Source organism: Mycteria americana, chromosome 6 (genome assembly GCF_035582795.1).
Source record: "Mycteria americana isolate JAX WOST 10 ecotype Jacksonville Zoo and Gardens chromosome 6, USCA_MyAme_1.0, whole genome shotgun sequence".
NCBI lineage: Eukaryota > Metazoa > Chordata > Aves > Ciconiiformes > Ciconiidae > Mycteria > Mycteria americana.
Genome location: NC_134370.1, coordinates 968,604 through 992,741, shown reverse-complemented (window position 1 = coordinate 992,741; position 24,138 = coordinate 968,604). Strand labels below are relative to the sequence as shown.

The window sequence follows — 24,138 nt, the reverse complement described above, 5'->3', positions numbered from 1 at the left end:
AAGGAGGGGTTTGCAGCCCGGGGGGACCCCCGGCCGTCCTCAGGCTGGCGAGCGCCTGCTCCTCAGGGAAGCAGCCGCAAGTCGGGGGCTGCCACCCGCTCCAGTTTCTCACCTGTAAGCGTCTTTTATAAATTCCCCAGATTTCCTTCAAATAACGCCAGGGCAGGGGGCCGGCTAAGCCAAGCGTATCCCGGGTGTGTTAGGGATAGATACAGCACGACGGCTACGTTTCGCCTACGGGAACCTGAGCGTTCGCTCGGACGCGCCGTTTCTGAAGGAGCACCGACGCGGGCAGAGACGCGCCCTGCCCGGGTCCCGCAGGTGCGGTACCGGCCGGCTGCCGCATCCGCAGAGCACCACGTCTAAACTGAAATCCACTGGAATTGCAGCTTGCTTTGTCAACAGCCGTGCGTTGTGTATTTCAGGCCCGTACTTCTTGTTCAAGCTGTTGGAGGACTGTGGCTATTATTTACAGTATCCTGCTCTAGTACTATCTGTAGCCTTCAGCGTATCCTCGAGTGCCTTACACAGCTTGTGAAGAAAACTCCTGACGGTGAAGGGGAAGGAAATGCACCCGCAGGTCCCTCTGGGGGGGCCGACGCCAACTCCCTTTGCATCCCGACCGCCACCACCACCTCGCGATGGGCAGCGTGCGGTGGCACAGGAATGGATTTAGTTTAGACTCAGGAAATCGTATTGTGAATATGTGTATGAAACCCTGTACTTACGTATTGTACATTTTATAAAAAGGAACTGTTGTAAACTTATGCAAAACGTAAACCAGAGAAAACGTTTCTTTCCGATGGCCAGTGTGCCGTGACTTGTGTTCTCGAATATAACCTCCCAATAACCATATCCTAAATACGTGATGGTTGGTTCAGTGCTGAAGCAGTAATTGACAGGCCCGAAGCAGGGCTGGATTGACCGATTACAGAATTTTACACATATTTTTGTATCGTGATTCATATGATATATTATCAAGAGACTTTCTATTCATTTGTAAAATACATAAAGTATTGTAAACTTTTAATAAAAAGATCTGTTTTAAACCTTCAAATCGGATAAACCGCTTTGGTTCTTTTCCCGGGTCGCGCAAAGGAAGCCTTTGATTAGCAATAGCGCCCAGGCTGATTTTTGGGTTGTAACGCAGTAATTTTTTAACCGCTTTTTAAGTTCTACCTGAAAGACCGATGAAACCGTGGATAACAAGCGCCCGGGCAAGCCCACCGCAACGCCGCCCGAACCCCACCGCTCTCCCCTTCCCAGCGCCCCGCCGCCGGCGGGGCCGGCCCCTCCCGGCCCGCCCAGCCCGCGGGGCCACCGGGCGCCGGCGAGAGGGGGGGTGCGGCCCTGCCCCGCCGCCGCGGCAGCCCGGGGAGGGAGCCCGCCCTCCCGGCCGCCCCAGCCCCGCCGCGGGCTCGGGAGGGGGGACCGGCGGTGCGACGGCGGCGGTGGGCACGGCGCTGCCGGGGGGAAGCCGGGGCCGTCAGCGGGGCCGTGCCGCGGGCGGATGGTCGGGGCGGCCGGGCGGGGCGGGCGGGGGGCGGCCGTCGGTGCTGGGCGGCTTTTAAGGCGCTTTGCTCCGCTCCGCGGGGCGAGACGGCTGCGGAGCGCGGCGGCGGCGGCGGCGGCGGGGCCGTGGGCGGGGGGAGCTCCCCGCGCCGCCGGCCCGGGGCCCATGGCGGGGCGGCGGGAGGAGCCGCTGCCCGCCTGCTTCGCGGGGCTGGGCGCGGGCAGCCCGCGGCCGCGGCAGAAGCGCGGCGGGATGTTCTGCAGCGTGGAGGACGCCTTCGACAACAAGACGCTGGACTTCGCCTCGCTCGGCGCCCCCGGCCCCGGGACCCCCTCCGGCGGGCACCGCCGCCGCCTCGACCCCGGCCCCGGCCCCGGCGCGGCCGCGGCCGCGCCGCCCCCGGGGGCCGCCGCCCCGGGAGAGCTGCCCGACGGCTGCCCGCAGGTAAGGGCGGCTGCGGCGGGGCAGGGGCCGGGCCCGCCTCCCCGCCGTCCCCTCCCGCCGGCCCGGCCCGGGCGCGGGCATGGAGCCAGCCCCGGCCCGGCGCCCTGAGCCCCCCGCGGGGAAGCGGCGGCCCTCGCCCCCTCTCTGCCCGCGGGTTGCGGAGCCCCGGTTGGAGCCGCCCTGGCCGAGACCCCGCGGGAGGGCGAGCGCGGGCCCCGTCCCGTCTCTTCCCGTCCCGTCCCGTCCCGTCCCGTCCCAGCCCCGCCGACGGGCTGCTTGCAGGGGACGGTCCGAGGGGCGGCGAGCGGCCACTTCTCCTTCGGGGGACACAACCTCCTCCGGCCCCCGCGACCCCCAGGCCCCCTCCGCGGCTGCAGGGCCGCTCCGGGCGGCAGCGGGACCGGGCAGGGGCTGCGCGCCCCGTCCCACCGCCGGGCCCGCGGGGCGGTTGGGGCTGCGGGACCGACCCGGGCGGCTCCGCTCCGCTCCGCTCCTTTCCCCGCCCGGCCGGCTTTGTCTGCAGCGCCGGGAGCGCGGCCCCGGGCCGGCGGCGGGCGGGGGGAGCCGGCGGCAGCGGCGGGGGGCGCGCACGCACGCAGGGACGTGCGCACACAGGCACGGGCACGGGCACAGATACGCACGCACACAGACACACGCGCACACAGACACGCACGCACACAGACACACGCGCACACAGACACGCACACGGAGCGCGGCGGGAAGATGTCGCACCAGGGCAAGAAGAGCGTCCCCCGCGTCACGGTGAGGGGCTCCCTTGCGCGCCGCGGGGACGCGGGCGCGGGCGGGACCCCGGGGGCTGCGGGCCCGACCCGACCCGACCCGACCGGACTCGGGGCCGGTGTGGCGGGGCCGGGGCCCGCGGGTCCGTGTCCCCCCCGCCAGCCGGCGGTGCTGGAGCGGGGCGGTCCCCGCCGCCCGTGGGGCCGGACACGCGGGGAGCGCCGCCGGGTTTCGCCCGCTCCTGCGGTCGGGAGCCCGGCGGTCCCGGCGGTCGGCGCTGCCGGAGCGGCCGTGCCGCCCTCCCGCGCAGGGGTGCGGGCGGGGCAGCCCCCGCCCGCCGGCCCCGCCGCTGCCTTTGTTGGCCGCGGCCCGGGCTGAGCCCGGCGGCCCCGCGCTTTGTCTGCCGCGGGCGGGGGCGCAGCCGGGCCCCGCCACAAAGGCCGCCCGGCTGCCGGGGGACAAAGGCGGGCGCGACCCTCGGCGGGACGGCGGGGCTGCGCCGCCGCCTCCCCGACTTTCGCTGGGGCGGAGAGCGGCTTTGGGAAGCGCTTCTTCCGCGGGACGGGCTTGGCGGGGGGAAGCGTCCGCCCGCCTCCTTCCCTGCCCCCCGCCCGGCGTCGGGCCGCCCCCGGGCCCCGGCCGTCGCGGGTCGCCGCGGCCGAGCCCGCCCGGGCGCGGTGCTTCGCTGGCGGAGCCGGCGGCAGCGGCTTCTCCGTCCCCCGCGGTGCCCCGGGGCGGCGGGCGCTCCCCGGCCGGGCGGTGCCGGCGGGGGTCCCCGCGCCGGGTGCCGGGGCTTCTCGGCAGGAGTGAGGACAACTCTCTGGGAAGCGGTGCTTCCCCCCTCGTTTTGCTGGCTCATTCCCCAGTTCTCTTGCAAGCATCCCGGTGGCTGCCGGGCGCTGCGTGAGCCGGTGACGAGCTGCGTTAGCGGGCTGCGAGAGCGGAGCGGGGCGTGCGGGGCTGGGGCTGGGGCTGGGGCTGGGGCTGGGGCTGGCGTGGGGCGGGGATGGGGGGAGGGGGAGGATGGGGATGGGGATGGGGTGAAGATGGGCCCCGCAAGGGGAGGGGCCTCAGCCAACACTGAGGCTTCTTTTGATGGATTTTATGGGACAAGGGAAAACAATAAAGATGCAATAAAAGCCTTGATAGTTTTAAAAACACAATGCGAGTCTTTAACAGCTTTTTAATGTGCCAGTGATGCTCCCTAAAAGAAGACCCCAAAATGTTTTCCAGGCTGCTTTGCATCAGCACACGTTGCTGTGGTGTAAGCTGCCTCCCGGCCGTGTTGCCACGTGCTCTTCCACCCCTCCGTTGTTTTTGTGCTAAGGCCATGCTCTTTGTGTTGCCCGCTTTAGCCTTCGTAATAATTTTTCTAGCAACACCAGAGAGTGGGAAAGGAATCCTCTTAAATTAGGCTGCAGTTCCACATTTACATAAATGCCTCTGCTTTCTTATTTTCCTGGTTAAAGATTCTGCAGATCTGACAGCTGTGCCACTCTCTTGCTTTGAAATGAGGAAGGTCCTTGAGGCATTATCTGCCTCACAAGGCTGTGAAAACTAATGAACGTCAATAAATTACCAGGTTAATAAGGTGCACTCAACAGTCTCCGTAACCGGAGCTGATGGAGGAGGCAGATACATGGCCGAGCTGCAGGATGTTATCTTGCAGACCTTTTGAAACTGCTGAGAACTTTGGTCAGTCTCCGAGCCTGCTCTGACGGAGCCCTTGGAGGGCCCTCGGTGTGTGTGCTTCCTGCGCGGCGGGTCGGGAGCAGCGAGGGCTGACGCACGCTCCCTTCGGCCGGCCCCGCTCCCAGATGCGCGGCTCAGACCTCTGAAGCGGGAGCATCCTGGTACCCGGAGCCGTCGGGCTCGGCCGTGCTGCCTGTACCCCAGGCTGGTACCGCGCTTCGTAGGAGAACGTATGTTCCTCCAAATGACAATTGTGTATGGTTTCCTTTGCAAAATACAGTTGGGCTTTGGTGTAGCGTAGTTTGGATATTCAACTAAACGTGAATGCTTGAAGGGCAAATATTAAGTCCTAGGCTTAATGAAACCTCATAATGAGTAAAGCAGCACGTAAATAAAGTAATCTTTTAAAAAAGTGTGTTTTTTTTCCATTAGAGTGACCAGCTTCTAATCAAAGGAGGAAAAATTGTCAATGATGATCAGTCATTTTATGCAGACATTTATGTGGAGGACGGTTTAATAAAGTAAGTTAAAATTTATATTTTATAATGTAATTTCCAAGCATGATACAGTGCCATGGAATTTGAGCAAGGTTCCTTTCCGTCATTTTTCTCTTGGAAGTATGTTCCCTTTTTGAAAAACAAGGACAGCTTTTTAGAATAGTGTCAAGACAGAGCTACATTAGTGTGCTTTTGTGGCTGGAAAGACGTAGAAGTGCTGACGCTTTGTGCGCTGGTGTAAGCTGTGCGGGAGATGAGTGAGGAGCCAGGTTAAGCTCTGCAAAGGAGCACGTCAGAAGTAGTGTACGGAGCCCGGCGCCGAGACCTCCGCAGCTCCTCTGTTCTGAGCGGGGCCCCTCAGGTGATGGCCTCGTGTCCCAGCGCTGCTAAGCGAGTGCCGGAGCCAGGAGGGGTGGGCTGGGTGCTGCTGGGCCGGCGGGGTGGGACCCGCGGGGTGGGACCCGCGCGGTTCTCCAGCAGACCCCGGCTCCGCTCCCAGCGCCGACCAAGCACGCCGCGCTCCCTGCGTGCAGCTGCTTCTCCTCCGGGGAGAACCCGGCCCCGCGGCGTGAGGAGGGCTGGGCAGTGCGCGCGTGCGTGCCATGAGCAGTACTTAGGAGTTGCTCGAGCAGTACTTAGGAGTTGCTTTTGCATCTTCACTTAAAAGTTGTTGCCAGTTAACAGGAGATCTTAATACCGTTCTCAGACAAATTGGAGAAAACCTGATTGTTCCTGGTGGTGTAAAGACAATTGATGCCTACAGCCAGATCGTGATGCCAGGGGGCATAGACGTCCACACCAGGCTGCAGATGCCCGTCATGGGGATGACCTCTGCTGATGACTTCTACCAAGGCACAAAGGCAGCCCTGGCAGGAGGAACCACCATGATCAGTAAGATGGAGCAGCATTTGAACGGACTTCTACGTAGAACATTGTTTAGCAAAATACATTGGGCCCTTTATCACTGCAGAGATTATTTACCCTCATAGCAGAGAAATGTTGATTTTTGCTGTAGAAACCAAAGCATTACAAAGCTAATTAGAATGTATTATGTGCCTTTCAGAACCTCCTTCTGTTGCTACACACATATATTAAAAATATATAGTTGCTTCTGCTTCACCTCCTAAGAGAATAAAATAGAAGAAAACTTTAAACACCTTTTAATAGGTTTTTAATAGCTTTGCTATTTGTTTTTATAAGAGTTTTTTGGCTCTGTGAGCATGGGTTCCAGTTTTGTGTTAATGTAAAATAATTTTGATTTCTGTTCTGCTGCTGTTCTGGTCCCAAGGCCCACTGTAGTATGTGACTGAAGGGCCAGGCTCAACGAGCCCCGGCGTAGCTCTGTACCCATCTCATGGCCCATGGCCCATGGCTCATGGCAGGGAGCAGGAACAAAGGTAGAGAAGTGCAGTAGCTGGTGGGCTGTGGGTGACTGACACGGAAAATGCCAAGGGAGCTGTGCAAAAGTGTGCACGGACGTGCGTTGGTCACGGCCTCTCTCAGATGCTGTGCTGGGTAGGCTGCGTGAAAACCAGGCATCATAATAGCCGTAACTTGGAGGTCGTTTGTTCCATCTGTTTCACTTTATCTGGGAAATTTATTATCCTTCATCTTCAGTCAATGCTATGAAAATGAATTAGTATTAAAACGTCTCCTTTCGACAGCCACAAGAATACTGGTGGCTGCTGCGCTCCCCAGGTGTTTCTCTGGCCCTTTCCCTGGCACGCGTGCTAACGCTGTGCAGTGTTTCCTCAGTTGACCACGTCTGCCCGGACGCGGGGACGAGCCTCCTGGCTGCCTACGAGCAGTGGCGCGGGATCGCCGACAGCCGGGCCTGCTGCGATTACTCGCTGCACGTCGACATCCCTCGCTGGCACGAAAGCCTGAAGGAGGAGCTGGAAGCCCTGGTGAAGGACAAGGGTAAGGACGGGAAGGCGGCGTGCTGGCAATAACCCCACAACCCCCCATCCTAATTGTTGCAGTACGGGCACAGAAGCCGGTCGCCGTAGGGTAAGCTGGGACAGCTACTGCTGCTCTGCCGTGCTCCTCCTGCCCGGTGATAAATGGGGAGCGGGCAGGGGAGCGTGCTCCTTCGCTCCTGAGGTGCGACCTGCCCGTCCTTTGCCGTCTGGGAGAAGGGTGCGGAGGGGGTATTGACACCGGCTTCACAGAATCACAGAATCGTATAGGTTGGAAAAGACCTTTAAGATCACCGAGTCCAACCGTACCGATGTTCATACCAGAACATCTCGTTCGTGTGTTCTCACCTTTGGGCAATGCGCAGCCCAGTCATGAAAACTGATTTTGGAAACGGAAGGAATGGTGCCGGGCACCCTGATTCAGGCTGCCTGATGTACAGAGAAGCGTTTCAATAAAATCATTCAAGACGGGGCTTATAGGATAAAACTAAGCTTTAGGCTTTCCACAGGGATTTCGTTTGTGCCTATAATTCCTGCACATCCTGAAGTGTCCGCTGGACGTGGCTTACTGGAAAGCAGGCCATGCGGCGGGAATTCATGCATTTCATTAATACTTATTTCCACGGTTGGAACTACATTTTGCTTTCAGATATGCTAATGTAGAGCTAAATGACTTCAGTGTAATTTGTAGTCTTGCAAGCAAGGGCTTAATTGGTCAATTAACATAGAAATTTGCAGTGAATTTCCTATTAAAATGCAGAGCGACTGAAGTAATGTAGCTATTCCAAGCTTATACCGGGTATTTTTCATATGTATGTTCACATCAAATACGGTTTATTTGTAATTTGGTTGTAGTTTGGGATTAGATGTTGCCTCTATCCGTATAAAATACAGTAGCAATTCTCCGGCTTTGACTCAGTGCTTCATGAATCATCCTTTATGTTAGATAGAAACGATAGAAATTAGGATTGGGTGCAATGCTGTATGCAAAGTACTGCCCATCTATTTCCCTCGCTGAATAGCAGTGCTCTAATAACAGTGCTCAAATATTAGAGTCTCATCTTTTGCCGTAATTTAGTCTTAGCACTGACACACTAATGCAAAGACAGTTACCAGAAAGAAGTTGAGGATGAACCATAAATTGAAACCACCACTGGAGGGAAAACTCGGACTGGGAGCCACGCGTTTGATTCTGGGCATTCGGACCAAGTTACGGAGCGTACCTCAAATCAGAAGTGGGCTATGGGGTGGGGTTTTCTGGTTCAGGTGCGTCCCAAGACAGGGGTGTACGGTCTTTCATGGCTCCCAAGCTTTGGGGTTCAGTTCTTGTGGGGACAGTTCCCGTTCCAGCCCTTCGCCTTGCTTTGCTTTCAGTCTGACCCCAGCCGGCACAAACCTCCCCCCGGTTCGAACGCCCCTGCTCAGCCTGTGCCGGGTCACTGAGTTCTCAGCCGCGACGGTAAACACACACGTCATGTTCTTTTCTCAAGGTGTGAACTCCTTCCTGGTTTTTATGGCCTACAAAGACAAACTTCAGTGCACCGATGCCCAGGTAACAGAGCCAGCCAGCGTCCAGCGAACGTCGTCACCCGCCCTCTGAGCGCGAGCTGTGCTTTATCTGACGTTGGGCAACCCACTGTCTCTTGGCAGATGTATGAAATATTCTGCATTATTCGAGACCTGGGGGCCATTGCCCAAGTGCATGCTGAAAACGGAGACATCATCGATGAGGTACAGTAGTTACGTTCATTTAAATTGAAGGCTGACCAGAGCATTTTAAGGCAAACAGACGGGCTGTGGTGTCTAGCGGAAGGTGGAGCAGTGCCAGCACGCTTGTAGCCTTCAGTTGGTGCTGCAAACCAGTAGGGACTGGCCAGATGGGAGAAGGAGGAGCAGCCCGCTGTGACGCCTGGGTGCTCTGGGGAGAGGAGAGCGGGCACTGTTCAGTGTCTGCTGTCAGCGGGGCGTCCCCCCGGCCGCTCGCCTCCGAGGTCTCCGGCGAGAGCCGAGCCCGGTTGAGCTCGTGGCCTTGCAGCGGGGCGGCCTCGCTCGGTCCGAGCGCGCGGGCCCCGAGCCTCGCAGCAGCCAGGGGGACGGGAAGGGTGCTCCTGCGTCCTGCCCACGCGCCGGCGGGATCTGCTCCCCGGTGTAAGCTGATTACCCCGGCCTCGGAGGGAAGGGGCTGACAGGAGACCTGTCAGGGCAGACCAGACAGGAGACGTGGTGGTGGCAGCGTGTGCAGACAGCAGAACGTGCGGGAGGATCGGGGGCACCTGCTAAAATCAGCAGATCCTCCCCGTTCCTTGCACGCACTTGGGTGTCGTCACAGAAATCTTTACAAGGACTGTTCAGTGGTTCCCCACACGTACGTTTTGGGGCTTCTTAAAGGGGGACTGACTGCCTTAAGTGACACTTCATTGCATTATCTGTCTTAGAAGTCTTGAGTACTTGAGAAAATAAAGAGGTTTGGATCTTTTGAAATGACATACGTCACACTTGGCAATATTTATCTCAAAAGAAGGTGCTCAGGAACTTCCTTGGTATTGCAGACTTGGCTCGCGTTCATTATTTTTCCTTTTTACCTTTAGAAAAGAAAATCTTAGATACGTACTGCGATGAGATGATACAAGGTAGAGCTAGACTTGCAGTTCCTTTTAGCTTACGGCCACGCAGGTGTTCAGTCTGGTGTGGAGGAGAGTTTAAAATGAAAGCAGGCTCCCAATCCTTCAAATGGGCTTATTTGAACAAACAGGATAAAGGCTAATTCCCACCTCCTCGGGATTTTATCTGAGAAACCTTTTCTTCAGCTGGCTGTGAAGCATGGTGTGATCGCAGGCAGTTCAGTATCTTCAGAAGTATTTCTTTAAGCTGCCAGCGTGATGACACTCGAGCCCTGGGGACAAACTCGGAGGATATCTGCAATAGGAGTACAGTGGATGGAAAAATAACCATCCTCTAAGAGCAGGATCCTTTAAAGCCTGCGAGATCTGGTCCGTAGTGTTGAATAATGTCCTTGCACCTAATGCCAGCTAAGTGGGAGCGTCGCATGCCGTAGAACGTCACAGAAGGGAAACTGGATGAGGTGGTGCTAGACATCTGCTTTCAAAGACAACGTGAGTAACCTGGGTGCAACCCGGTGTCCACTCCAGCTTCTGTCACCGTGGGGTCCCAGCTAACACGGAGGCCCTGCGGGGACTCGATCCGTGCCCAACGCGACGTGAGGCTGTGGCAGCGGGGGCTGGGCGCGTTGCTTTTCGGGGGAGCTGGTGCTGCCGGAGCAGCGGAGCTGGGTGGGAGAGGACCTGGGCGCAGGCAGGGGGCTGCTCGGCTTCGGCCCCTGTGCTGGGGCACGCGGCTGTGCCAGCGGCTGTGCAAAACCTCCCCTCCCGCTGCTGCCTCCCCCCAAAACTGCGAGGGGCCGAGCAGCAGCAGCCTTCCGTCGGAGCCACGTCCCCGCTGCTGCACGGCGAAGTGCACCGGGGACGGGGAATGCGCGTGGCCGTGTGACTTACCGGGCAGAGCTCCGGAGAGGGGGCAGCTGCTGCGCCCCGCTGACGGTCTCACGTGCCTTGCACCCACCTCTGCTTCCTGCGTGGGCTTCTCGGAGCAGCTCCAGGCAGCCCCAGGTCCAGGGAAAACACCCGTTCCTCTCCTGTAGCCATGCAGCATACCTAGCACAGCCTTAGAGTAAGCGGTGGCGGGTTTAAAATCCCACATCCTCCAGAAATATAGCTGGGTTTGAAGGGTGGGGAAGGTCCAAAGGTACCGTTGGGACACAGCAGTTCCCAGTCCAGAAATGCTTCCACAGCATGAGGCGGGTCTACTAGGAAGTAGCTGCAGCGGTTTATGGAGCGTCACAGGTATAAATGGTATCGCCTGGTCACGCTCACGCATTTCCATCATCCTTCAGGTATGCCCGAAAAGGTGTTTTGTGTCCCACATGGCTTCGGACAGGCTGTTCATATCACTGACAGCTCTTCCGTTCATCTTTGTCCACCTAGGAGCAAAAGAGGCTGCTGGAACTCGGGATTTCCGGGCCAGAAGGGCACGTCCTCAGCCGCCCCGAGGAGGTAAGGTCTCCAGGCCTTCAGCAGAACGACCCAGGGGTTTGGAGCAGCGGCTGCGGCTGTAGCAGAGGTGCCCTGAGACGTTTGCTGCCTGTGTTCGGTGTCCGCAGGTGGAGGCGGAGGCGGTGTACCGTGCAATCACCATCGCGAAACAAGCCAACTGCCCCTTGTACATCACCAAAATAATGAGCAGAGGCGCAGCAGATGTGTTAGCTCAAGCAAAGAGAAAAGGTAAAGCGTTGCTTCATATTTGCAGGTTAATTGAGCCTATTTAAATATGTCCAGGAATATCATTCTAGCTGCAAGGTTTAAGAACTCGTTATCACCCAAGTTCTCTCACATTTTAAGGGTGCTGAAACACGGTGTTGGCTCTTCTTCGCAGAGTGAGCCAGAGCTCATTGCTCTGAGCTGGAAAGGTTTGCAGAGATGTGCTTGAAACTTTGCCACCTGAATCTCAGTAGACGCAGCTGAGAAAAAGGAAGTAATTCACTTGCAGTCATTTGTCATGGACTGAATGGAAACTGGGTCTGGAGCAAGCTCCAGGTTCAAACTGGGGGTAGAGTGGGAAGAGCTGGAAGCAATCCCGCGGGGAGCGAGACAGAAGGCCGTGCCCAGGGAGGGGCGGGGTCCACAGCCACCTCTGCCCCCAGCCAGGAGACTCTGCCAGAGACTCTGCTTTGATTTGGGGGAAGGCGTGAGGGTTTGTAGATACAAATGTACGTTTGGTCTAAGGACAAAATAGATGGGTTCAAAACTTGTTTTGACAGCATTTCCCAGTCGTATGAGGTAATCTGAGGGATTAGCGTGAATTTAAAAAGCTGAAATACTGAGAGCACTGAGGATGAGCGAAACCGTCTTGTATCGCTATCCGCAGTGTTTGTCCGCACTGTGTGCAAAGAGGCTGCAGGGCGTGCGGCGCGTTTGCACTCATTAATGGATTGCTCCGTAGGCACGGTTGTGTACGGAGAGCCCGTTACCGCCAGCCTGGGCACCGACGGGTCGCACTACTGGAGTAAGAACTGGGCCAAAGCTGCAGCCTTCGTCACGTCTCCCCCCATCAGCCCGGACCCCACCACGCCGGATCATCTCACCTCCCTCTTGTCCTGGTGAGTTCCGTGTCGGCACGGGTGCCCGAGCGCGTCTGTCGTGTTCGCATCCCGCCCGCATTTGTTCGAATGCCGTTTACAGCAACGGCATCGCCCGCAGAGCGGGGCTGGCCGGGGGTTGTAGCCCCTGGCCTCCCTGGCCTGGCCCCCACCTTTCGGTGGGTGGCAGCCTCCCTGTTCCGCGGCACCCCCAGTCTTCTCCCGTACCTGGGCACCGTAGGGTGCGGCAGCACAGCAAAGGCTAGCATGCAAGTCGGCCTTCCCCTTGATGTTATAATCAGAGTAGGAAAAATAATCTATCAATTGTTGCACTTTTCCATATCAAAAGAATAAATCTCGGTTTTTGAGCAAGGAGCCAGGTGACTCTTTCAAAGAGAGTCTCAGTTTTGCTTTGATGAAGCCAGGTGGTAGTTACCAGATCTTCTGTGTAAAAGCCAGGCTCTGGCTGCCCGATTCCTCCTTCAGCACCGGCGGGGGAGGGCGCAGCGTCCCGCGGGACGGCCGGGGCACCCCAGCGCGGCAGGGACAGCGGTCGCTGCCGCTCTGCCTCGCTGCGTCCTAGGGAAAGCCGCCTGCGCTGCTTTAGCGTTAAAGCAAAAGGATTCTCTCGGAAGCAGTGTTGGGCATTTGCAAGATTTTAAAACGTGTGAAACATAAGCTTTTAGGGCACGTCACCGTGCGGAGTTGTTTTGATGTATTGAGTACGCGGCAAAGCCCCAGGGGCCGGCAGGAGCGTCTCCGGAGCCGTGCAGGGACCAAGCGGGAGCTGGCAGCCCAGACCGGGCTGGGAAATGCAAAGGGGCAGGGAAGTACAGACCCGTGTGCTGGGGCTGTATCCGGGGACGCAGCCGCCAAGCTGTTAATCAGGGTTGGAGCTTTGCCGCGGGCCAGGGTTTAACATTTCACGGCAAAGACGCACCACGTCTGTCACCGCCGCCTTGCAGAAAGCAGTCCGTGGGAGAGGGGGTGCATTCGCAGCGGAGGGTTCGCATGCAGGCGCCGGCAGCCCGGCCCTAGCATCTTCACAGCCCCCTGAGCGGCACCAGGAGGAAAGCTAAAGCTCTCTGCACTAACTGCGGTTTGGGGTGGGTGGAGATAGAAAAATCAGGTCCCGAAGTAATGCGTGAAGAATTTTTGAAATGGGATGAGAGGTGTTTATGGATCCCGATAATTGTAAAAGAATTGCATTCAATCTATATTTTAAAGAAGAAATAAACATTTCTTAGAATTCCCTGAAATGTGGGGTTTTTTCCTAGAAGGATAAACAGTTGTTAAGAGAGACCAGTGTTCCGTGTTAGTATATCTTACGTAGGATATAAGGATACCTCAACACATTGAACGTTTTCTTAAGAGGCAGTGAAGTGCACGCGTGGTGCGGTCTAGCGCGGCTCCGACCTGTCTGGCGGCGTGCTCCCGGGCGCGCTGGGCCACGCGCTCGGTTCTCTTCTTGCCCTGCCTGCCAGCGTGGGTCCGCGTCCTCCCTCTGTGGTGCGTGATAGTACATAGCGTGGGGTTGTCCAGGATCCTGTTTTATTTAACCATATCCTTGCTTTAAAAGAACCTTGCGTGGAGACCCCTTTCCTAAAATAATCTGAGGTTCAAAAGGAAGGTACAAAGATTAAAATGTTGGCTTAAATACTAAAAATCATGGCCAGCTTAGGAGAGAATATAAATAGTGCTTGTGAGGCTGCTGTTTACATCTTTTAGATGACTCCAGTGCTTAATGCCTGTATAAACGAGTAGAGTGAGTAAACGGGTAAGCGACCTCACACTTGTGGGATAACGATGCCGCTGTGTACCTGTAAAAATTGCCTTTGAACTTGACTTCCCTCAGGGTTTACGGATCGTAAGTCGCCTGCCTTTACAGTCTTTGCTGGTGAAACCAGTCTGTACCAAACAGAGGGAGCACGAAGGCACAAGCCGTGCGTGCCGCAGGCAGTCTTCCAGGCGAGGGTGGCCTTCGTCACGGGGCCGGGGAGGTGGTTAGTGCCGAGGAGGCTGTTTGTGCCGCCGGGTGCCTCCTCTGACCTCCGCTGCTGTGCTTTGCCTAGCGGGGCCCTGCAGGTCGCAGGCAGCGCTCACTGCACCTTCACCACCGCGCAGAAGGCCGTGGGGAAGGACAACTTCACCCTCATCCCCGAGGGAACCAACGGCATCGAAGAGCGGATGGCGATAATTTGGGAAAAGTGTGTGGTAGGTACTGAAATAACGCTGATTCCTTGCGAAGCTATGGACGCGAGCGCACGCGAGCGGTGCTTGTGCTAGGTGATGTCAGCGTCCTCGTTAATTCAAACGAGCCAGGAGGTGTGACATTGTCTAGACTGCTGCTTCGGAGGAGCTTGCTAATGAGAGAAAATGTGACAAAGTCTTCAAAGGCTTCGGTACGAGAATCATCCACCCCACTCCCACTTGCAGTCACAAGAGAAAGTCTCTCCAACAAATTTTCCTAAGGGTAAGATGCAACGTTCCCTTCCCTGGCGCTTGCAGGAGGCCTGGGGAGGCGGATGGGGACAGGGCGTCTCTCCCTTGGTGGCCGTGGCCGTGGCCATGCCTGCCAGCCGCCTGGTCACCCCAGGCCCCACCGGTGGGGACGGGTTCCCGCGGCACCTCCGAGTCTGCCGGGCAGAGTTGCTCCGCTGCCGAGGGAGAGCTGCGGTCCACGAGCGTCTGGCCAGTGGGACCGAGTCCCGTGTCCCTGCACACCGGTGCAGCCTGCCCTCCCAAGGAGCATCCCTGGGAGGCTCTAGCCTGCATCCCACGGAGCAGACATCTCTGGCGGACTTCCAGGAGCTTGGGAACCAAGCCACCCTGAAGTCTCTGTCTTCGGTAGGCTTCGTTCAAAGATAAATAGAATTTAGCTTAAGATAATAAATAAAGTTGATAAAGATAATAAATAAAGATGATAAATAGCACTATTTAGGTTCACTTCCAGTCTTTCTTCATTGAAATATCCTTAACCATCTTTGGCGAACGTGAGATGCCTGTACAGGAAATTGGAGCCTACCAGTGAAGGTCTTGTTCTTCAGAGACCTTAAATTTCACAGAGTCCAGGGAAACTGAAAACCTCTATTGTATTTTTTAGCCCGCAGGGACAAGGCTCAGCGCCCCATGTCTCCCTTTTCCCCGTAATTGCAGCCTGTCGCAGCGCGGATCCTCACACCGCATGGCCACGCGGTTGGGTCCTGTGGTTTCCTCTCCTGGTGCCTCGTTCCTGCTGGTGGGAGAGAGGGGGTCCAGCCACGGGGACGGGGCTGCTGCCCGCTGCCGGGAGCAGGGTGCGTCTCCAGTGACGGTCCTTCTTCCCTTCTGTTTCCCAGGTCTCTGGGAAGATGGACGAGAACGATTTTGTAGCGGTGACCAGTACCAATGCTGCCAAGATCTTCAACTGCTACCCCAGGAAGGGGCGCATCGCTGTGGGCGCTGATGCGGACTTGGTTTTGTGGAACCCCAAGGCTACTAAAATCATCTCAGCAAAAACCCACAATTTGGTAAAATATGTTAAAAATTATTTTCTTGAGCTGGTTTTAGAGTCAGAAGAGAGCAGTAAAGCAATATATTTCTTCAGATCACAAAGATCAGATCATTCAGCAAGGGAGGAGCTGTTTATGTGGATAAAGTGGTGAAGGACCTTGCGTTTGCTTTTAAAATACAAGCAAATGGGAATATCCTTTGGTTACTGTGAAGGGCAGGGTTGTGACTGAGCAGCAGTGACTACTCTGAGACAGTCTGCATGCGGTACAGAAATTTTAAGATCAATGTGTTCGCTCTGGACTAGAAAAATGTAAGTGCTGAACTTGTTTTAGGTATTGGACAAACTCAAACACAAAAAGGAAGCCCACAGAGGGTGGAAGCAAGGACAGGTGGTCTGGGAGGAATACAGAGAAATTGTCCGAGCAGCCAGGGATCTGGCTAGGAAAGCTAAAGCCCTGATAGAATTAAATCTGGCCAGGGACGTCAAGGGCAACAAGAACAGCTTCTATAGGTACGTCGGTGATAAAAGGAAGACTAGGGAAGATGCGGGCCCTCTCCGGCAGGAAACGGGAGACCTGGTTACCCAGGATATGGAGAAGGCTGAGGTACTCAACGACTTTTTTTGCCTCAGTCTTCACCAGCAAGTGCTCAAGCCACAGCACCCAAGTCGCAGAAGGCAAAGACAGGGACCGGGAGAATGAAGAACTGCCCACTGTAGGAGAAGATCAGGTTCAAGACCATGTAAGGAACCTGAAGGTGCACAAGTCCATGGGACCTGATGAGAGGCATCCACGGGTCCTGAGGGAACTGGCAGATGAAGTTGCTAAGCCACTGTCCATCATATCTGAGGAGTCGTGGCACTGCGGTGAAGTTCCCACTGACTGGAAAAGGGGAAACATAACCCCCATTTTTAAAAAGGGAAACAAGGAAGACCCAGGGAACTACAGGCCAGTCACTCTCACCTCTGTGCCCAGCAAGATCATGGAGCAGATCCTCCTGGAAAATATGATAAGGCACATGGGAAATAAGGAGGTGACTGGTGACAGCCAACATGGCTTCACTAGGGGCAAATTGTGCCTGACAAATTAGGTGGCCTTCTGTGACGGGGTTACAGCATTGGTGGATAAGGGAAGAGCAACTGATGTCATCATCTACAGGGACTTGTGCAAAGCATTTGACACTGTCCCACATGCCATCCTTGTCTCTAAATTGGAGAGACATGGATTTTGATGGATGGACCACTTGGTGGACAAGGAATTGCCTGGATGGTCACACTCAAAGAGTTGCGGTCAACGACTCGATGTCCAAGTGGAGGCCAGTGACGAGTGGCATTCCTCAGGGGTCGGTATTGGGACTGGTGCTGTTGACCATCTTTGTTGGTGACATGGACAGTGGGATTGAGTGCACCCTCGGCAAGTTTGCCGATGACACCAAGCTGTGTGGTGCGGTCAACACACTGGAGGGAAGGGATGCCGTCCAGAGGGACCTTGACAGGCTTGAGAGGTGGGCCCATGCGAACCTCATGAAGTTCAGCAAGGCCAAGTGCAAAGTCCTGCACATGGGTCAGGACAGTCCCAAGCACAAACACAGGCTGGGCAGAGAATGGATTGAGAGCAGCCCTGAGAAGGACTTGGGGGTGTTGGTTGATGAGAAGCTCAACATGACCCGGCAATGTGCGCTTGCAGCCCAGAAAGCCAACATCTCCTGGGCTGCATCAAAAGAACCTGACCAGCAGTCGAGGGAGGGGATTCTCCCCCTCTACTCTGCTCTCAGGAGACCCCACCTGCAGTACTGCGTCCAGCTCTGGGGCCCCCAACATAAGAAGGACATGGACCTGTTGGAGCAGGTCCAGAGGAGGGCCATGAAGATGATCAGAGGGCTGGAGCACCTCTCCTATGAAGACAGGCTGGGAGAGCTGGGGTTGTTCAGCCTGGGGAAGAGAAGGCTCTGGGGACACCTTCTAGCAGCCTTGCAGTACCTGAAGGGGCCTCCAAGCAAGCTGGAGAGGGACTCTTTACAGGGGCATGTAGTGATAGGACGAGGGGTAATGGCTTTAAACTGGGAGAGGGGAGATTTAGATTAGATACAAGGAAGAAATTCTTCCCTGTGAGGGTGGCGAGGCACTGGCACGGGTTGCCCAGAGAAGCTGTGGATGCCCCATCCCTGGCAGTGTTCAAGGCCAGGCTGGATGGGGCTCTGAGCAACCTGGTCTGGTGGAAGGTGTCCCTGCCCATGGCAGGGGGTTGGAACTGGATGATCTGTCAGGTCCCTTCCAACCCAAACCATTCTGTGATTCTATGATTAAACTATTAATACAGTTTAATGTATCGGCATCGCTCCCGAAGAGCCAGACCCATTCCTGCGTGGGCTCCGCGGGCGCTGCCTGTCCGTAGGGGTCACTCAGTCAGGAGAGATTCGGGTGCATCTTAATGGCATTTTAGCCGTGGTCTTCCAGGCCATGGACATCCCCAAACCAATTTCCAACATGACCCTCAGACAGAAGTCTGCAGTTGAAAGAGAGAGGGGGTGAGGTGTTGTGAGGAATGTTGGTGCTGGAGCTGATTGAAGTTAATGTAGAAACATTTTGACCCATGTGTTTTTTTCACCAGAATGTTTTTTATTGAAGAAAATTACCACTGTGATTGAAATACCCAGGTGTTTTCTTTAAAAAATAGAAACAGGTTTTCTTTTGGTCCAGAAAAATCACTTTTCCTTTTTTATAATGCTGCATTTTTTCACTGTAAACTTTGTTTTTTGATAGTTCGTTAGTGATAGTAATGGGAGCATTTGAAGCAAGTGGCACGATTTTGCATTTCCCACAAAACAGACCTGACTTTCCGTATTTATTTTGGTAGAAGACTTGCGGTGACTTGGAAGAAATGACAAGAACTTTGGTCCCCAGATGGAGAACTTAAGCAGGGCTCTTCTGGGGCTCAGAGATAATTAATTGTTCGTGTATAGTAAAAGCCTAGCCTGTCTTTTGGGCAAGTACCGAGTGGTTTGAGGGTTTAGTTTCTCCATTCCAGTTCGCTTTAGTTCATCCAGTTAGAAGAACCTTATTTGAAATGTAACGGGTTAGTGAAGTACAACTGATTGTGCATGGGGAGCAATGTACGAAAACGGGGGGGGGGGGTGTCTATAGTTGGCTAGACTGTCCCCTTCTCTTCTTAAATCTTAAACGCATGGAATATCTTGGTTTGTTCTTTCCAGAATGTGGAGTACAACATATTTGAAGGCACAGAGTGCCATGGGGTTCCTACCATGGTCATAAGTCAGGGAAGAGTTGTTCTTGAAGATGGAAACCTGTTTGTCACCCAGGGGTCAGGTCGCTTCATTCCTAGAAAGACGTTTCCTGATTTTGTTTATAAAAGGATAAAGGCACGAAACAGGGTAAGGAGAATTTTATTTGCAATAATCCTGTATTTTTGTTGCAATCGCTCTGCATTATTGTATTGCAGTCACTGTTACAGTAAGCTTCCTGATGGAATAGGCGACAGAAACAAGAATATTATTAATATTATTTCTTCTTAGGCCTTGGAAATTTGGAATGTTGTCAGGTAACTGCTTTGGTGTGTGGCTTGGCTCATTAATCAATAATGCCTATTTTAGTATTATAACAAATAATACTAGTATTATTAGTATTATTTGCCTATTATAAAGTTATAAAGCAAAAATATGACTTCTAGCAAATCTGGGTTGGTTTGTTTCGCACTGAGGTAGAAGGGAGGAATTCCTCTGCTACCTGTATTAGCAAAGTTTATGTTATTGTATTACCAGTATCTGCCTTGCATCTGGCAAAGACTGATGGATGTAGCGGTCGGTAGTTACTGGAAATACAAGAAGATAAATCCCTCAGTGTGCTAGCACAGCTTTTTTAGGAGTGCAAAGACGGGCAAATATATAAAAAGCTTCTTAACACTCTGCCCTCCTCCCCTTTCCCATGAGCTGTTGCAGACATTCTCGTAGGCGTTGTAGCTGAGTGCAGAGCAGACGCCGTTAACCCCCCGTTACCTGCAGAGGCACCAGCGGCGCTGGCAGCTGCGGCAGGAACCCCCGGGGTGCCTCTGGGTGCCTGGGCTGCTCCCTGGGCTGCCTCCGGAGTCAGGGCGGGATGGGCATGGGAGCCTGCCGGCTCCCGGCGGGATGGGCATGGGCATGGGCATGGGCATGGGCATGGGATGGGGATGGGGATGGGACCCTGCTAGCTCCCTGCGGGATGGGCATGGGCATGGGCATGGGGATGGGCATGGGCATGGGCACGGGATGGGCATGGGCATGGGCACGGGATGGGGATGGGAGCCTGCCAGCTCCCTGCGGGATGGGGAATGGGGATGGGGATGGGACCCTGCCAGCTCCCTGTGAGATGGGGATGGGGATGGGACCCCACCAGGTCTGTGCGGGATGGGAATGGGCATGGGGATGGGGATGGGGATGGGGATGGGGATGGGAGCCTGCTGGCTCCCTGTGAGATGGGATGGGGATGGGGATGGGGATGCGGATGGGACCCCACCAGGTCCCTGCGGGATGGGGATGGGTTTGGGGATGAGCCCCTGCCAGGTCCCTGTGGGATGGGGATGGGGATGGATGGGACCCTGCCAGCTCCCTGGGAGATGGGGATAGGTTTGGGGATGAGCCCCTGCCGGGTCCCTGTGGGATGGGGATGGACGGGACCCTGCCAGGTCCCTGTGGGAGGCCAGGTCTCCCCCGCGGCACTGCCCCGTGGTGGGCAGCCATCTCCGCTCCGTCTGGCGGCGCCGGCGGCAGCCTTCTCCATTTCCCTGGCACGTCCCGCATCCTTTTCACGTACGGACAAGCGGCAGGGCGGGCTGGCCGGTCCCGTCGGCTGGGGCAGAGGGTCCCCGGGCTCCTTGTTGGCGGTCAGGCTGCATCTCTGTCCATTGTGGAAGCAGACACCCCGTGCCCTGTTTTTTATCATAAAGGCTAAACACAAACCTTGTCACACAGTGAGCTGAAGTCCCTGCTCCGGGTGGATGATAACCGGGCGTCAGCCCAGGCGGTGAGGGCTTGGTTTGTTCTGTTAATGCGTTTGGGCAGGCGTGTTCAGCACTTTGCAAACACCCCGGCAGCCTGCCTGTGCCAGCTCTTCATCCTTGATTTAACCGGAGCTTTTGACAAAAGCTATGGTCAAAAAGAGCACTGGAAAACATTGAGCTGGGTATTTTCTTCACAAGATATGCAGCATGATGAAGGCAAAGGTCATGTAAGAGAAAAATGTCTACAGAAAATGCTATATACGTCTTGATAACCTGTCAGTCCGTGCCTTTTTAATTTGAAACCCAGCACTTCTCATGTTCAGAACAACCCCGTTCTGACCCCGTGGCTGTCAAAGGGCTGTCACTGCTTTGCTGGGAGGAGAAACAGCCTTAAGCAAATCCGTGATGAACCACTGGTAACGAAGTCGTTACGGCTTTGGCTCCCCTCGCAGCCGTGAGCGCCCAGGGCTGAGCTCATCCTCGCTGCAGGAGGACGTGACGGTCACACCGGGTGACACCGGCGGGGGCACTCGCCCGTGGGACGTTGCCCACAGCCCCTCGCACGGCGGGCACCCCCGGCCACCTCCTGGAGCCCCTTTTCCCGGGGGGACAGGGCCTCGGCGGGGGTGCAGCGCTGCGTTCCCGCGGGGCCGGGCAGCATCCTCCGCTGCCCTCTCCCTGGGGAGGGGTCTGCTCTGTCTGTTCGGGGGTGGAACCCCCAAACAGTCTCCCTCAGAACCCTCAGTAAGGGGTTAAGCACAGTCAGAAGGGCAACAAGTCATTACCCGTATGTTGGGTCTGGCTCTCCTCACCGTAGCTCAAACACGTGCCTTACACCTCTGCTCACTCCCCCCCGGTAGCTGGCTGAAGTCCACGGCGTCCCCAGAGGGCTGTACGACGGACCGGTCCACGATGTCCTCGCAAGCACCAAAGCCGTGGCCCCCACGCCGGCGTCCAGGATCGCTCCCTGTGCGGGCAAAGCCCAGGCTCCTGCTGTGCGCAACCTCCACCAGTCGGGGTTCAGCTTGTCTGGTAGGGCCAAAGCCGGGGCTGCAGGCGGCGGGGGCTGGTTTGCCCGGGTGTCACTAAGTCCCGGGCTCGTGCGAGCGGCAGGGCAAAGCTGAGGACAGAAACTTAATTTTTGCTCAGTAAAAAGCGAGTCTTGCTGTTGCAGCAGCCTGGGGACTGAATGCAGCACGGAAGTCCCTAGGGTGTTTTACAGTATCTGCGTAAACGCGCTGACGAACGCGTATGGCAGAGCCCGGCGGGGCTGCGAGGCGGCTGCGAGCGCGGGCTCCACGGCGGGTGGAGGCTCCACGGCGGGTGGAGGCTGCGGCCGGGGGAGCAGGAGGATGGGGCGGAAGGTGAGGGTGGCACCGCAGCCCTGCCCGGCAGTGCGGACGCTGCCGTGGCTGTCGGGCGGTCGGGACTTCGGCCCCGGCTGCATCCCCTGCAAGTCAGGGGCTAGAAGTGGTTGGGTTTGTAGAGATAAGCCGAATAACTCCGCTTTCAGGAACCAAAAAGGTAATTTCTTCAGTCTTTCTGTGTCAGCAGGCAGCGATTCAGCATCGCTCAGCTCGGCATCCTGCAGAAATCTGCCCGGCAGCTTTAGGGACCTTGGAAAGCCAATGCTCTACCATAAAATGACTTTCGTAACTTTCTTTTCTTAGCTGGTTGAAATCAGGTGATCGCATATTGTTTAGTGAATGTACAAGGTCCCACATTTATTATATAGAAACTCTTTATTTACCCGAAAGCCACTTACAATGTTTTCCAGAAGGAAGCAATAAAAAATAAAGACGTTCAGGCAGACGAAGCCATTCCGAACTGTACTATGATAATACAGCGTCCAAAATGATATATAATGAAAACACTAGTATTCCCACAAGGGGATGCTTTGCGATTTGTGCATTTAAGCGGTGGGCCCCCGCCGTGCGACAGCACAGCCCATGCCTGTCCTCTTCCCTAGGGTCGCAGGCAGACGACCACATTGCCAGACGCACGGCTCAGAAAATCATCGCCCCGCCGGGTGGACGGTCCAACATCACCTCGCTGTCCTGACGGCCCCGCGCCGGCGGGGCAGCCTGCGGCCGCGCTCTCCCCGCGCTGCCGGCGTGCCGGCGTGGCTGTCCCCGCCGCAGCCGCCACCGGGGCGAGCCTGGGTCCCGCTGGGGCCGGATCCAGGCGGGAGGGGGACGGTGGGTCGCCCTCAAGCGCAGGATGAAAATCGAGCATTCGTCAGCTGCCCCGGCCCCTTCTTTCCGTAGGTAGAAAATAGAGTAACCCTCCCGAGAGGTAGCGCTCCCATCTCGATTTCTCCCCGTCTGTATTTCGTCACTAGCTGCTGGGAAAGCCCTCCCCTTGTGCATGCGGGCACCTAGGCGTACGCGTGGCAGCGCGCTCAGCCCTGCTGCTGGCTGGCCTGTGGCCAGGACGAAAATGAAGGTGCATTTTGGCTGGAATACTTCATTTCTAGTAGCATCAACTGCCCTTTCTAGTCGAAGGACTTTTAACCGATAAACACTTCCGAATCTGTATGGTTTTAATACGTGAGCTGCATCTCGTCCGTTTGCAGCATCGCCGAGCAGATCTCCACACCACCTCGCTTGCAGCCCTGGCCGTGCTCCGGCAGTCACCGGGACGGCAGCGCGTCCGTCTGTCCCCGCAGTGGTCACGGCGTCAGCGGGGCGGGTGCAGGCGCCCCGCGTCCCGGGGCAGGGCAGGTGCTGGCTGCTCCCGGGACCCGAGCCGCGGCGGACGTGCCGGTGGGCTGTAGTCTTTCTGTTAGGCTTGTTTTTTAAAGCTTATTTATACAGTTTTTCAAGAACCACGTGTAAGTCTTATAACCAATAACAAGGCTCATTTGAAGGCCGGTTGCATATGACAAACTCTTTTATAAAGGTTACTATAGCCCGTTTATTATATTTAAAGGTATGTACAGTAAAGGTGAACCTCTACGCCACAAAGCTATGCATGTACCTCTAACAGAATGGCTCACCTTTCGTTTTCTGTTCCTTGCTTTGAATAAAGTTTGTTGGAAATCATAAAACGATAGAAGTGGTTCATCCAGCTTAGTCGATTTTAGTGTTTTCTTCCTCTGGGTTTTTATGCATGAAGGTTTGTATCATCAGTTCATGACTTGCAGGTTACTGTTCTGCCCTTTGACAACGAAAAGAGGCTGCTTCTTAGCTGTGTAGGAATAATGGAGAATCCCGCCTTTCTGCTTAGACCTGGCACGCCTGCCAAGAGCTGCTCGATCAGATTCGGTGTCACACAGGGCCCTGCCTGCCGAGAGCCTGTGGTTTGCAAATAAAGCTGAAATACCATGAGGGTGGTCTGATTTTTCCCACCAGGTCAGCAAGGCTTCCAGTGCCTGTGAGACGCAGATGCAGCAAGAGATGCTGTAACGTGTCTGCGCGACGCAGATTCTCCTCGGGCAATGTCGTACTGTGGTTTCCAGCTCTGTCTGAAAGCAGGGAGCAAGAAAGGGAACAAAACAGTTGCGGAAACGTGAGCGAGCATGTGCTCCATAGGTGAAAGGTGCAATCATACCGTTCTGCAGCTCTGGATACATAACTTTGATGAAAATAAATGTCCGGTACTGTCGTACATGCCCGAGACGTCTGCAGGGGCTATAACCCCGTTCTCTGGCGGGGCTGAGGCAGCCCAGGAGGCCGGCAGGTAATACCGGGAA

General features: G+C 55.9%; 1 protein-coding gene across 2 annotated transcripts; it reads left to right on the top strand.

The window, feature by feature from the left end:
• The first annotated feature begins 1,451 nt into the window (after nucleotides 1-1,451).
• DPYSL4 (dihydropyrimidinase like 4) lies at nucleotides 1,452-23,514 on the top strand. 2 transcript variants are annotated; one of them, XM_075504270.1, is made up of 14 exons: nucleotides 1,452-1,957; nucleotides 4,823-4,911; nucleotides 5,594-5,778; nucleotides 6,643-6,807; nucleotides 8,297-8,358; nucleotides 8,457-8,537; nucleotides 10,808-10,876; nucleotides 10,984-11,104; nucleotides 11,823-11,979; nucleotides 14,031-14,172; nucleotides 15,297-15,467; nucleotides 18,661-18,840; nucleotides 21,305-21,476; nucleotides 22,414-23,514. In XM_075504270.1, exons 1-14 carry the CDS (start codon nucleotides 1,511-1,513, stop codon nucleotides 22,503-22,505), a joined length of 2,133 nt encoding a protein of 710 aa, XP_075360385.1. In that variant the 5' UTR covers nucleotides 1,452-1,510; the 3' UTR covers nucleotides 22,506-23,514. The 2 variants fall into 2 exon arrangements, with proteins under 2 accessions (XP_075360385.1, XP_075360386.1); XM_075504271.1 differs by lacking the exon at nucleotides 1,452-1,957 and adding an exon at nucleotides 2,214-2,719.
• The last annotated feature ends 624 nt before the right edge of the window (nucleotides 23,515-24,138 follow it).